Source organism: Cricetulus griseus, chromosome 4 (assembly GCF_003668045.3).
Source record: "Cricetulus griseus strain 17A/GY chromosome 4, alternate assembly CriGri-PICRH-1.0, whole genome shotgun sequence".
In the NCBI taxonomy this organism is placed as follows: Eukaryota; Metazoa; Chordata; class Mammalia; order Rodentia; family Cricetidae; genus Cricetulus; species Cricetulus griseus.
In genome coordinates this window covers 3,579,987-3,594,972 of record NC_048597.1, presented here as the reverse complement: position 1 = coordinate 3,594,972, position 14,986 = coordinate 3,579,987, and the positions used below count along the sequence as shown (strand labels likewise).

General features: G+C 46.1%; 1 protein-coding gene across 7 annotated transcripts in view; it reads right to left on the bottom strand.

Annotated features, from left to right (window-relative positions):
- Hlcs (holocarboxylase synthetase) overlaps positions 1-14,986 on the bottom strand; it is a 176,963-nt gene that overhangs the window by 87,304 nt on the left and 74,673 nt on the right. Inside the window, exon 7 of one of the 7 annotated variants that reach the window (XM_035444287.1) lies at positions 10,155-10,386. The exons of the other annotated variants lie outside the window; for them this stretch is intronic. Coding sequence (XP_035300178.1) covers positions 10,170-10,386 — 217 coding nt within the window. The 3' untranslated portion in view covers positions 10,155-10,169. Of the gene's footprint in view, positions 1-10,154; positions 10,387-14,986 lie in introns of those variants that run through there. 7 annotated transcript variants of the gene reach the window in all.

The window sequence follows — 14,986 nt, the reverse complement described above, 5'->3', positions numbered from 1 at the left end:
AAGCAGGTGGCCCAGCAATCCCCCTCATGTCTCACATCTGGTATTGCACTACATATAAGGTGCTGAGTCCGATTTTTTAATAAAAACATGTCCTGGGCTTGTAAAAGTTCAAGTAAAAATATACCTTTAAAACTGCCGTGTTTAATTTCAGTCATGAAAGTCTAAAATTATTGTAAAATAATACTCAATCTTTTTCATAGTTCCATTCAATGAAGCTTCAAACTGCTCTCCTTTTGGAAGGGGGAAAGAACCTCAGAGCTCACAGCTTCCCGAGTCTGCATGTGCTGTCCTGCTTCGGGGAGCTTGAGCTGCATAGACTTTACAGACTTTCAATGTGGGCGTAATTAGTCTGGTGAGGAGTGTGAAGGACTAATCCTTAGTTTCTGGAGTGCAGGCAGCGGGAGGAATACTGAAGGCTACTTTGATACTATAGGATTGAGGGGCTTGTATTTTCAAAAATGAAATTTAGACGTAGAAGGCAGGCATAACAAGGGGAAAATATTTTAATACATGCATGTGATTACAAATCTTTTTTAAGGTTTGTGTGTGTCTGTGTGTATCTATGTGTACATGTCTGTGTGTGTGCATCCGTGTGTATGTGTCTATGTGTCCATGTCTGTGTTCCTGTGTGTGACTATTTTCCCACTTGTGTATGTGGATGCCCAGAATAAGGCACCAGGTCCGTTGGAGCAGTTTGTGAGCTGCCCAATGTGCTGGGGTCTGAACCCTGGTTCTCATGGGTGAGCAACAAGTGTCTTAGCAACTGAGCCATCTCTCTAGCCCCATACGTGACTATAAACACTGCCTGGAAACCAGAGAGAAGACTGTTCTGTTGTTACACTTCTACGAGATGGCGAGGTTATCTCCTGAGTCCACACTCATGACCATGTGTACACTCCCTCCCCCAACCGGCCTACAAAAGGTGGGCCCTTCTCGTTTAGGTGGCTTTCCATGGCGGAGCAGATCCCTGGTAAAAACACACAGGCCGCATTCCTTCCATCATAAACTTCTTAAAGCTATCAGGCCCCAGAGCCGCTGCCTCTAAATCAAAAGGTAACTTTCATTTCCTTCAAATGATGCGGTTTCATCTTTATCATCTTCAGCTACAGACTGGAAATTGATACTAAATAAGGGCTAAGTAGAAATAAATTAGTAATTGAAGCTGGCTATAAAACAAGTAGTTCTAAAAAAGTCTTCTGCTCTAATGAATCTACTCAATCACAACTATTCCCCAAAGGACTGTATACTAGTGCTCATGTTTTCATTTCTAGGAAGCTGAGGAAGGGGATGGTTACCCACCTCCCGCCGCCCCCCATCATCATCATTAAACCATAAAAACAGTCACAGACCTTTGCAGAGTAGAGGGTCCTCTCCATCACAAGGGCTGAAGCACAACCTGGGGCCCCTTCTCAGGTTAGGACAGTTCAACAACAGCTATCAGCCACGAACACACATCCCTGCCTGCCCAGTTCCCACGACAGAAGACACCACAACCTTGCCAAGAGGGCAGGGCTGTCGCACGGAATGAAACTAAACACCTCTCCCATTCTCTCTGTGATGGGGGGACTGAGCATACACATTTGAGGTACAGGAGGGCTCTGCCTGAGTTAATCCCCAGACTCTCGATTTTAAAGACAATCTGTTAGCTGAGTGCAGTGGCCCACACCGGGACACCAGCTAGCTACTTCTGAGGCTGAGGCAAAGGGATAGAAAACTTTGAGGTCAGCCTGGGCAATTTAGCAAGACCCTGACCACAACATTTAAAAGAGGCTGAGAGTGCAACTCAGTAGTAGAAAACTTTCCTAGCATATGCAAGGCCAGGGGTCAACAAAAACTAACCAAATGACTAAATTAATAGACTGTGGATGGGTGAGTGTCTATGGCAATCCAGTCTTTTATCCTAACACGTGTAGTTCATATACAGTACTAGTTTATAGGTGGTTCTAGATAGCTTATATGTAGTACTAGATAGAAAAGCAGACACATCTCTCAGTAGTGACTACAGAGGCAAGAATGACAGACAGGAAGGACAAAGATAAAGACAGGAAAGGAACAGCGGTGTACCTCAATGTCAGTTGTAGTTTTTAAGTTTATAAAAAGAAAATGCAGGGGCTGGAGAGATGGCTCAGAGGTTAAGAGCACTGGCTGCTCTTCCAGAGGTCCTGAGTTCAATTCCCAGCAACCACATGGGGGCTTACAACCATCTGTAATGAGATCTGGTGCCCTCTTCTGGCCTGCAGGGATACATACAGACAGAACACTGTACACATAATAAATAAAAAAATCTTTAAAAAAATTTAAAAAAAAAAGAAAAGAAAGAAAATGCACCCCTGTGTTAAACAACAAACTAGTAACACTGAGCTCTTAATGATTTGAGTACTGATTTCACAGTTCCTCCAAGGGTTTCATTAGGCTTCTATTTTGAGTCTACTATACTACTATTTCTGATAATTCCTAAAGTGTAAAAAAATAAATAAACAATGCCCAAAATAAAAGCTGGTACAGGAAAGACTTCCTATTACTCCCACTCTGGGAAGAGTACAAAATAATTGCCTGGAACAACCAAGGAACTTTGTCTCTGCTGGGCTACTGTAGGAGCTGGGCCGTGCACCTCCACGTCTGTGTTTCCAGAACCTAGGGCAGTGAATACACTGAAGTCTAGGAGAGTCCTGGGCTGGAACAGGATGTGGGGTAGAGGACCAAGTGTGCCTGGTTCCACCCTGAGAGCAGGAAGCACACAGGAGCCGAACTCTCCAAGTTCCAGCAGCTCCCAGTGAAGTCATAACACCAGGTGGGGAGGCCTGAGCTCAGCCTCCCTGGTCGTGGCTAAGACATTCGGTGGGAACAATTATACAGTTATAAGTGTTTTGTTGTTGTTGTTAATGAACCAACTCATTAAAAGAAGGATGTTTAATGTTATATAAATATTCTTTCAGACATGCCATGACAGAAAGATTTTTGGGCTAGTGATACAGCTCGGCGAGTAAAGAGTGGCCACCTGAGTTTGATCACTGGAACCCACGTAAAGCTGAAAGGGGAGAACCAATTTGCAAAGTTGTTCTCTCACCTTTAACACTGTACCATGGCATGCACCCCTCCACACCACCCACACAAGAATCATAACTTTAAAAAACAGATCCCTACTTTCAAATCTAATCTCATCCCTAGGATGAGCCCTATGCCCTGCATTTTGAATTTCAGAAAGCCCAGGAGAACACAAAGCAGGATGCAGAGTCTGGTGACACTGGAACAGTCTCACTGACACCCAACGATTCTCGCATTTACAAGGACTGGCCCGTTCCAGGGTCTGCCTTGTAAGAACGTCCGTTAGCTCCCACAGCCTTGTTTCATTCTCCCTGAATTTTAAATGTTGGCATCCTTAATCGTGTGCTTACCACACGTGGGTTAAACCAGACTTTTAGTCCCACCTAAACCATGACCTTAAAAAAGCAGGGACTGATGCTTTCTACCTAGAATCACTTTTATTTTACTTTATTTTTTAATTTTGCAATGTGGGGGTGGGGCTCTTAACAGAAAAACCTAGACTGCTGCTGTTTCAGCCTCTTCGGGGAGCGAGGCAGAGGGAACCTGAGAAAACTGCATTTTCAACAGCGCCCAGGAGGCCCTAGTTTCAGAGCCCCGGATTGCAAAGAATCTGAAGAGTTGTTTTATCGAGACTTTAAAATTAACTCCACACCGGAGCATGTGTGTTTTTACTTAAGAGACTCCAGAAATCGATACTGAAGGACTGTCAGCGGGAGGCCGGGCTGCTTCGCTTCTGGCCCCAGTACTACTGGTAGGAGCAGGGCCTGCTGCCCTGGTACGGAGCTCCTGGCAGGAGGAACACCCCCTCACCCGCACTTTAGGCTTCTTGCTATCTGTAGAAAGTTTCGGGGAGAAGGTGAGGTCACACCAAGCACACAGAAAGAGCTCACCCACAGGCAAGGCGAATGTTATCACTGCTACTATGGGCTTACTGGTGATTCTTCACTCACATGCGTTATCACTCTGTGTGTGTGTGTGTGTGTGTGTGTGTGTGTGTGTGTGTGTGTGTTCATGTGTGATACATGAGCAGGACAGGTGGGTGGATGTCAAGTGTCTGCCTCAGTGGTCCTCTGTTGTGTTGTATCCTACCTTAATTTTTACATGGAGGTCACGGATTTGGCTGGCCAAGTTGGCCAGCAAGTTCCAGGGGTCCCCCTGTCTCCGCCTCCCCAGGACACTCATCTTTTTACAGGAGGTCTGGGGATCTGAACTCAGGGCCTCACACTTGCCCAACAAGGGCTTTACCCACCGAGCCATCTCACCCGTCTCCTTTCTCACATCTTAAATGTATTGGCCAAGCTACCGGGTAACTATTAATTTAAAAACTGGGTAAACAGCAAGAATTGGCCTCTCTGTACATCCTCAGACACTGACTCCACTCATGTTGGAGACGAGAAGAGAGGCGCTTTAACACACACAACACAAGAGGAAAATCACCTCAAGGACCAACTCCCAGGGAGGAACTTCAACCCAACTGTTGGGAGACACCAAGGCTTGGAGACAGTGCCCCTGGCCTCCTGGGTCTGGGGGACAGTTTGAAGCTCAGAGGTGGAAGGGCCAAAAAAGGCATGGGGGAAGGAGGAAAAGCTTGGCACTGACCCCCACTTGGGTCGGAATCCCACTTCCCTCCTGAGGCTCTTTTGAGGGATTATGGAATAAAATTACATCAGAATATGCATTAATGAGAGTATTTTCAATAATGAGAACACTGCTAATTGTATCTTTTCTTTTTTTAAAGCGAGGTAGAATATTTTATGGCAACCCGGAGAGCAGCCAGGTGCCCAGCGGGGAGCCCCATATTCTGCACACACTTGTAAAGGCCATGACAGGAGGCTGTGTGATATGAGGTGTGAGAAATGAAAACTTTATGTGCATACAAATTTAGATTTTTAAAATATTTTCACTAGGGGCATAAATAAAGAGAAATTAGGCCCCTGGGTTTTCAAAGAGTGAGAATACAGACTGAGGTTTTTGTTTTAAACTTGAGTACTTGGAGCCCCCTAAGACCTAAGGAAGTCACCAGAAGCAACACTTCAGCTTGACTTTATGCTTCTCATAGAACTTACAATGTTTTCTTCAAGGAAGGAGAGAGGGCTGAACACATTTAAGAGAGAGAGAGAGAGACAGACAGACAGACAGACAGAGACAGAGAGACAGACAGAGAGAGAGACAGAGAGAGAGAGACAGAAAACAACAGGTGTGTAACCATGCATCTCTCTCGGTGAAGCAGCTTTTACAGACACAACGAGGGTGACCAAAAGTTTACTTAAAATCATTTTTAATTTTAATCTATTTTAAATATAATTTCAATGCTACTTAAAAAATAAAAACTCCATGTTGATTTGCTCATTATAAAAATACTGACACGTTACAAGAAGGTTGAATTTTGGCAGGAGCACCCCTGTGCTGGCCACCTAAATCCTGCCACCTGTATTCTAAATACTTGCTTTAGTGCACATCAAACCATCAGTCAGTCCGTCCGTCCGTCCGTCCGTCCGTCCATCTTACTACCTTACCCATTTCAACATGATCACAGGCAGCCCCCTCTGCGTCAGTCTCCGTGTCGTTAACTCCAGCCCTGTATTTCAGTTTTTGTGTGGCACTGGCTGGCTGCAGTGTGCCCGGTCTGCTGGACTTGGGCAGATGGGCACACTGGGGTCAGCACAACCTCTAGACACCTCAGGAGGTGGCGCGAGCCCCTTTCCTGCTTTCCTTCCTCTGCTGCACAGCCAACAGCCGTGACTCCTTCCAGCCTGTCCCAGAACTTCATACAAGGGAAGCGAACCGCATGCTCTCTTGCTCTGCATGAAGTTTATGGATTTACACACACACACACACACACACACGTGTATGCATCAGCTTGAACACTGACTGCCGAGTAATATTCCTCTTTCCAGCACATGTATTAATCTGTATGTGTGTACATGTGTGTATAACATGTTTGGGTGTGCGCATGCCGTGGCATGTATGTGGACACCAGACAAGAACTTTCGGGAGTCTGTTCTCTCCTGCCAAGTATGTCCCTGGGATTGAACTCATGTTGTAAGTGGTAAACACCCTAAGCCATTCAGCTATCTTGTTGGACCGGCTGTTTTTCTTTTTATAGCTCCATTGTAAGTACAAGCCACAGTCTATCCACTGTATCTAAAATGTCTGTGTATAGATGCTACGGAGGAAAATGACGGAGTTTTGGTCACCGACCTAGTGACAAGAGCCTCCAAAAGAACTCAACCCACATACATGCCTGGTACCCATATACACCAGGAAAGGGCATTTGATCCCCAGATGGTTGCGAGTCACCGTGTGGGTGCTGGGAACCAAACCTGGGTCCTCTGCAGGAGCAACAAGTGTTCCTAACTGCTGAGCCCTCTCTCCAGAGCCTCGGCTTGGTTTTTAACGGCATCTATTCTCTTACGTTTTCCTGGCTACCCTAGGGCTTACGGCATCCATTCCTAACTCACACCTCCTCTTAGCATGACCACTGTGTGTGCAGCCACAGTAGACTTCCCTACTTGGCTGACCTGGAGGCCGGAGCTGCCATAGGCACTGCATCTTCATGCAGACTGCGCAAGACGGCAGCAGAAATTCGCTTCAGGAAGATGCCCACAACATGTTTAAGAAGTGGGTAGAAAGGGGTTTTTTCAATTCACCCACAGAGCCTTCTGGATTAGTTACTTTCCTCACTGCTATGAGAAAAGTAAAATTTACAAAAGCAACTAAAGGAGGAAGGGTTTATTTGGCCACAGTTTTGAGAGTCCAATCAGGGCGGGGGTTGCAGTAGGAGTGTGGACAGCTGGATCACATGTGTCGGTAGTCAGCAAACACAGAGCAGAATTAAGTTACCAAACCTTAAGGCCTATCCCTAGTTGCCCACTCCTTCCAACTAGCCCCCACACCTCCTGAGGGTCTCAGCATCCAAGACAGGGCCACCAGCCAGGCACCAAGTGTTCCCTCCTCATGCAATCCCACTGCCTTCTTTCCCTCTGGTGTGTGTCCTCTGACTCCCAGGAACTGGCTCTCACCTGCACCCTGGCACGTTCTTCCCTGTAGAAGCTTGTTCTGGCGTGTGTAAAATCTGGATTGACAGCTCTATTTTCTTTGAGCTTTTAAAAACACTGTTTTGCCCCTGTAAACATGGTCTCTGGACTCTGCGGCTTCTGGGGAACACCCTGTCCTTCTGTACCTGAAGTGCTGGTTTCCTCCGACTGACTGACACATTTCTTTGTGATTTGGGGCTCTGGCAATGTGTGTGGTGTGCCTAGGTGATTTCATCGTATTTACCTTGCTTCGGTTAGCTGAACTTCTCAAACCTGTAAATTTATGTCTTTTGCCAAACTGGGAGAACATCTGGCTGTTATTTCTTCAAATAGTCTCTCTCTCTCTCTCTCTCTCTCTCTCTCTCTCATCCTCCTGGACCTCCGATTATACATATATTAGACATTTTCATGTTGCCCCACAGGTCTCTGGCACTCTTGTTTATTTTTTAAAATCTGACCATTAATTCAGTTCTGTTTTCAAGTTCACACAACATGAGAACGAGACTTCCATAATTGCATTCATGGTGGCTGACCTTTGAAGGGTTACCGTGAACTCAACAGAAGCTACCAGGAAAGCAGCTCCAATTCTCACAGGAAGTTGTATTAACTAAAAATGTCCTAACCTAGCTGCCACTCAAGGAAACCGAGAGAGTGCTGCAGGTCAGGACCAGGGCTGGCAGCTGCACGAGAGCCCTGGGTGCGGCGGCCATCACCCTTATGTAGGTCTTAGAAATAGCACCCACATTTACAGATAATGGCACAGAGGAACAAACATCCTGTCCCACTAAGACGGAAATGCTTAGAGAACAAACCATATGGGATAAGAAACTCCTTAGTGGCAATCAAGATATTCTTAAACTAATAAAGACTTCACAATCACTTGGGACATAGTTAAGTTACAGAGTCATGGTCAGATTTCCACTGTGGAATGGGATGGGTGTATGAAGACTCACCCATTCAGAGACACTGAGCTGGCATGAGCTCAGTATTTGTTATCTGATCCCAGGACAGGACTTGGTATGGCTGCCCAGAGCACTGAGGGGCACCCTCTGAGGGGTGTCTGGCCTTTCAGATGTAAGGCAAACACTGCCTGGCGGATGTGCACATGGAAGACGCCAAGCAAACCACCACACAATCCCAATCGTGACAATGCCATGACAGAGAGGACTTGTTTCACAACTGTGTTCTGGGTAACAACATCTGTAGATGCTGCTGCCATCTCCTAAAGGCCTCGATTCCACAAAGACCCAGTGGATACTCAGCAGTCGCCAGGCACAGGAAGGGAACACAAGGGCAAGGGAAGAGGAGCCTAAAGCCAGGGCCTTGCTGGCTCATCACGGAGCTTTAAACACCACAGCTTCTAAACACTGCAGATTCTCACCTGAGGTCACAGTCACAGCCCCAACACCACAGATTCTCACCTGAGGTCACAGCCACAGCCCCAACACCACAGATTCCCACCTGCGGTCACAGCCACAGCCCCAACACCACAGATTCTCACCTGAGGTCACAGCCACAGCCCCAACACCACAGATTCTCACCTGAGGTCACAATCAAGGCTCCAATACCTAAGCGCCTTGGATCACCTCCACAGACATCACTGAATGCTAAAAGTCAGATTACATTTTGTCTTGTGTTCCTTTTGAGAAGAAAGAGCACCACTGATGGGTTTCAAAAGCATGAAGGATGCTGAAAACGAGGGGAAAAAATCACAGATAATAACCTCAGGAAGGAGCGAAGGCAGAACTTGTGGAAGCCTCAAACTCTGTACCCTGTTCTAAGCGTGAGTGGCCTCGCACTGATGCCAGGCAGGGCCTGGATGGTATATGCCAACCACCCAAGCAAGCTTTGAGGGAACCCCAAGATATGAAATGTTAGTAAGACCTCACTGGGAGCACCCCCAGCCCTGACCCTTCCCCTCCCGCCACCCTTCTGGTCCTCTTAGGCCTCCACGTGGTTCTATGGGCCCAGGGGCAGCTCCCAAGGCAGCCAAGTTCTTAGCACAGTCTCACTACTCCTGTGTAGTTGGCTGGTTGTTTATTTTGACGGGTTTCACATATTCCAAGCTGGTCTCAAAGCCTGCTATGTAGCTGAACATGACCTTGAAGTCCTAATCTTCCTGCCTCTGCCTCCCAAAGGCTTGGATTACAGATGTGTACCACCATGCCAAGCTCCCCCAGTTCCGTGCCCCACCCCTCCACAGTCTGGATGCTTGGCTTGAAAGTGAACCCAGGACAGACTTCCTTCTTGGATGTCACTTAACTCCAAGGGGAAGCATTTAAACACTCACCTGGACAATTTCTCCCCATGACAGTGGCCACTTTGCATGACAGGGACATGGAACCCACCAGATTTCCCTGGACCCCAGAGGGAAATCCTAGTCATCCATCACTACTACAACCCTGGAGAAGTCAGGAACCATGAGCTGTAAATAAGGCATGTACACATGGCAGAGCATGTTCCGTGTTGACTGGACGGCATCTCCAGGAGGCATAAAGGACATGAAAGAAGGGGAGATCCCCATTGCCTTAAATCCTTTTTAGAGCAGGGTGTGGAATAAAGGGAGTAAGACAGTCAACAAGTGAGGACCCGGCTTGATGGACTTCAGGTACCTTCTGGTCCCACCTCCACCCTCAAGGCCCTACGCCTGAGAAAGCCCATTTGTATTATAGGCTTCTGAAAACTACCTCATTTGATAAGGAGTTTATTGCTTAAAAAAATAAGCCAGATATGCAACACAACCTTCTCGTTTTACAAACAAGGAAACTGGCCCACAAAGGCTAGGAGATTCACCTTGTATTCCAGACTGTGGAAAGGACATGAGATAGAGGCTGTAGCCCAATGTTTCCAGGTTGCTAACACGGCCACCCATAATGCACTTTCAGTTTCAGGTCAACGCTGACGGGCACACACACACACATTATCCAGCTTCAACTGCGGGACCTCTGTCAGCATTCGGGGGACCTCTAGAACCCACAGGCAGAGAGGCAGGGAGAGGCCTTTCCTTTCCAAGCTCCCTGCTCCCCCTTCCCACACCCTAAGAGAAGCCCCCTCTGCCAGCCAATGACCTCACCGCTCTCCTTCTCACTAATTTGAATACTCTTCAGGGAGAGCCAAACAAAAAATGAAAATGATGAATGACTTCTTGTGCAATGCAGAAAAAATGTGGCTTTGGGCTCTCCAAGTGACGGAATAGCCTTCATGCAGAAACAGACCTCTGCGCCCAAGGTGTGCCGGTGTGTAAAAGCTTTTAAAGGGGAGGTGAGAACCACTCACTTTGCCCCAAAGCAGGTGAGTATTTGATCTGAAAGAAAAACAAAAGTTCTAAATAAGCCACAAAGCAAAGTCAGCAAAGAGGTGGAAGCCAGGAAAAGACGCTTTGATAAACAGGAGGGAAAATAATCCGCTTGACTACCCAACACGATATTACAGTTACTTTTTCTTTACACATTTACAGGGCTTTAATACGATGCATTTGTCAACCCGGGACTCAGCCTCTGCCTCCACACCAAGTGTACACAGGTGAACGGTCATGCCTCTGTGAACACTCCATTCTAAACCTATCTAAAAGTCTCAAGTTAGGACTCGTGTTAACCCATAAACCAACTTTTGAAAAGTTTTTCTTACGCATGTCTTATTGAACCAGACCCGTTTACAGCCTTGACTACAGGTAAAGTTAGGATCTTGTAGGCAGGCTGGACAGTAATGTTTCCTCCTAGGACCAGAAGTATGATCAGATCCCAGTCTGGTCAAAAATCATGTCAACGTTAAAGAAAAACTCAAAACAAATATACATATATTCTAAGTCTTGGTTTTTTTCCCTCAGTTTCCAAGTAAGTGGCTGTCTGTGTTCTCCAAGAGACAAACAGGTTAAATGACTCCTCACCAACCTCCCCCTGCGAGCTAGAGACCCTGCAAAGAGCCTTGCACTAACTACCCCCTTGCACTTCTGAGTGTATGAGCGGGCACCAATGAGCCTGACATTTTCACAGTGGAAAGTCATGAGACTCACTCAGTCCAGGCCTGGTAGCCAAAGCCGTGCACCAGCCTCCCTTGTGCTCAGCATCCCTGGCTGGCGTGCCAGATGGCTAGTAGGTGACACCCTGGGTTGGCCTAGGTCAGGCCATAGCCCTGTGCTATAGGCCACCTCCTTTCACCCTGTGGGCGCCAGGGAGCACATTTCCAGTCACCGAGGGGTTTCGGGCCACTTCTAAACTGCAGTTGTCTCCTCAGCGTTTTCCTCTAAGATGAGCCTGAGCTACAAGAATTATATTCCAGAGACGCCCTCCAGGTTCTCTTTACTGAATGCTTCTCTTTTTCTACTTTCCTCTTTTCTTCTTTCTTTCCTTCATTGTGAGACATGGTCTCGTGTAGCCCGGGATAGCCTTAAACTCTCTATGTAACCGTGACCTTGAACTACCTCCACAGTCCGAGTGCTGTGGTCACAGGTGTGTGAGACCACATCAAGTTTACACAGATCTGGGAATTAAGCACAAGGACCTCACCCCACCAACTGGGACCTACATACAGCTGGTGCTCATGCGTGATTAGCTGAGTGGCTGAACATTAAATTAAGACAAACAAATGATTACCAAGTACACAATGCAGAGAAGGGAATAGTGTAAAGTTATCCATTCTCTTGGAGCTATTGGTCTAAGACACAGCTCTTCTACTGTGTCTGGACGGAATGGAAACAACACAAAATTTGGCAACAATAGGAGGTTTCTGAACACAAAGCAAACCAAGATGAATTCTTCTATTCTTCTAGAAACATAACGGTTTAATTATGGAAAAATAGGACTTTACCTATTTGCCTACCAGCCTCTATCTCAAAAGTACCAAATTAGTGTGTGTTTTTTACAGGAAGCAGAAGCTTTGACCAAATCAACCATCTTTCCAGGCCTCGATTTAGTCTATCTTCTGGTCATGTTAGAATGTCTGGTTTTAAACTTTCTATCTGAGTTGAGTTTCTTTTGAAAACATCATTTTGTAAATTTTGACTTGGAATTAGAACAATTTCCAACAATTTCTGAATTGGCCCTGAACATACTTCTGTCTCTTTGTATTTAAGCAAAACAGTGTTCTCAGCGTTGATGACTACAAAAATCAAAGTGCCAATCGACTGTGAAAAAGAACGGGTGAGGCTGTTTCCTACAGGGTCAAATATTCAGCCAAAATTTGCAGTTATGTAAAAATAAACAAGGCCATGCATCTCAGTGATATGCAAATTTTCTTTTGTATTAAATAAATGGTATGTATGCACTGAAGAACTGTTTTTAAATAAATTGCTTTATGATTTGTTTTTAGTAAATGCTTGATCTACACACCTATTTTATATACATATATATTAAGGTGACATTTCATTGGAATAGACCTTCTAGGTTTCTCTCAAAATTCTGGTGTTTTCATCAGGTGATGTCTTTAAAAAATTCCCTGGGCAAAAAAAAGCTCTGAGTGGAAAAGGTTGACGCAACCTGGTCTAGTACGTTCTGGAACCATTATCCCAAGACAAGAGGACCATTACAGTATCCACCCTAAGTGCTGGAGTGAGGGACCCACAACGACTACACAATTTTGACACATGCTTTCAGATTCAGACTGCCACCACTGAGAGTATTTAAAAGACCAGGCTGTGGTTTGGAAAGCCTCAGCAGGACCTTTGGCCTGCCTAGTCTTTGCTGTGGCTGAACAGGTTGCCTCCCCTAAAGAATGAACGTTTGCTGTATCCCTGGCTACATTCACCTGTACTCTTTGGTACAGCGAAGATCAGGATGCTTCGGGTTAAACAGTACAATGGCTTGAGTGTCTGCATTTCTCCACCCCAGCAATGGTATGAGGAGGAGGGGCCTGGGAGAGGATGAGGTTGCAAAAGTTGAGCCTTTAGGATGGGGTTCATACAAGAGGCTCTCATCCCTTCCCACATTCAAACAAACTACGCTGGAAGGCAGCTATGTGCGACCCAGAGGGGCCCTCAGCAGAATTGTCCCCAGCCACCCTGGTCTCCTGTTTCTCACCTCCAATGGGGGAGGAACAGAGCTTGTCCTCAAGAACCTGCTGTAGTCTCTTCTGTCTTCTTTGTGACAGCAATGCAAGCTCACCAAGACACCAGATTTGTGAGAGAAGCCTAGACGCTCCATTCCAGTGAAATGTCACCTAACCAGAGCACACTGTGAACATAAGACACTCACTGCCCCAGTAAGAAATGGACCTCTGCCTCGCAAATTCCATGCTTGCCACTCAAACACACAGACCTGAGTCTGGATCACACCCACTCGTATAAAAGGTAATCCCAGGGCTGGGGGGGGGGACTTAACTTAGCTGATCCCACAAGCTCCAGACTCAGTGAGAGACCCTGCCCCACCCCAAAAAACAAAGCAGGTGGAGAGCAATTGAGGGAAGTACTACATCAACTTCTGGCCTTCACACGTATACAACAATGCACTCACATGAACACATGCACATAACACACACACACACACACACACACCACCAACAACAACAACAACAACAACAACAACACCAAACCCAGCACATTAAAAACAGGCCCTAAAGTAACTCAACATGAGTAGCCTGGCGTGAGAAGGGTTAACTTAATTCGGTGCTGAAGTGGATCAACCAAATAAAATTCCTGGAAAACTTGCCAGAATAGCCCTTCAGTCGTGACCGTTGCAGAAGTCAAACCCTGGAATTATATCCTAAACTTTAATTTAGACGTAAACATTCAAATAAGTGGGAACTCACCAATCATTTTCACTTTCTTAAAGTACTAAATTGGCCCATTTTTTAAAAAAATCTCACATTAATTATTCCAAAGCAATCAACTTCTTAAAACCCTTTTTATTTCACAATTACGCTAATATCCCATTAATTTGAGACACTTACCAACAAGTTTATTCCCTGCCTATTACCTGTGTGCACATTAAGAGTACGTGGATAACACAATACAGGCATTAATATGTAAAACACCAACAAAAGCCATCTGGAGAGTTAATGAATAATCAAGGGATTTCAAATTAAACTACAGGATTTTCCCTTAGAATCTTTAGGACAACACTGTCAGCTCCAATCTATTCGCTCAGCCTCCAGAATCAATTTTTCAAAGTTTCTGACAGCTCTAATCGCTTCCACCTGTGTCTCCCGCCTGACTCTTGACTGGCATGCTACCAGCCAGGGTGGGAATGGAGACAAAGCCCCCTATTAGGATCCGGCTGTTTCTCCACTGTGAGGTCACTCAGCCATTAAATTAGTTCCAGCCCAATTTTTGTCCTCTCAGGCTTGGACTTCATGGGAGGAGGGTACAGAGCGGAGGGAGCGAGTTCCTGGAGTAGATTCAGAAGGGGAGAAAGAGAAGAGAGGGTCAGGACTGCTAGAGAGATGAGCCCACGGCTGAAGAGCTGGGCTAGCCCAAAACTCTGAAGATCAAAATATCCTCCCAAAATGACCGTGGCCATTCTCATTAATGTAATCCCCCCCCCCGACAAAAAAATTGGTAAAAATTTTGGAAACGGGGTCTCACTCTGTAGCCCAGGCTGACCTGGAACCCATGTAGCCTAGGCCAGCACCAAATTTGTGGTAATCTTCTTGCCTCCACCTCCTCAGCGCTGGTATTACAGACATGAGTTTGTATACATGATGTCCAAAAGCTGTTTCTCACGGCTCTCTTATGGAAGTGTTCTTTTGCTTTCCCTCTTGCTAGTAGAGTCAACTGTCTCCTAACTGTCCCTTCCACCTTAATTAGCACCAGCCAGAACACTTCCATCCTTCTGAAAGCACTGGTGGCCACTTGGAAACAGCAAGAGTGGTTAGTGGTTAGTGGTTAGTGGTTAGTGGTTAGTGGTTAGTGGTTGTTAGTGGCTAGTGGCTAGTGGCTAGTGGCTAGTGGCTAGTGGCTAGTGGTTAGTGGC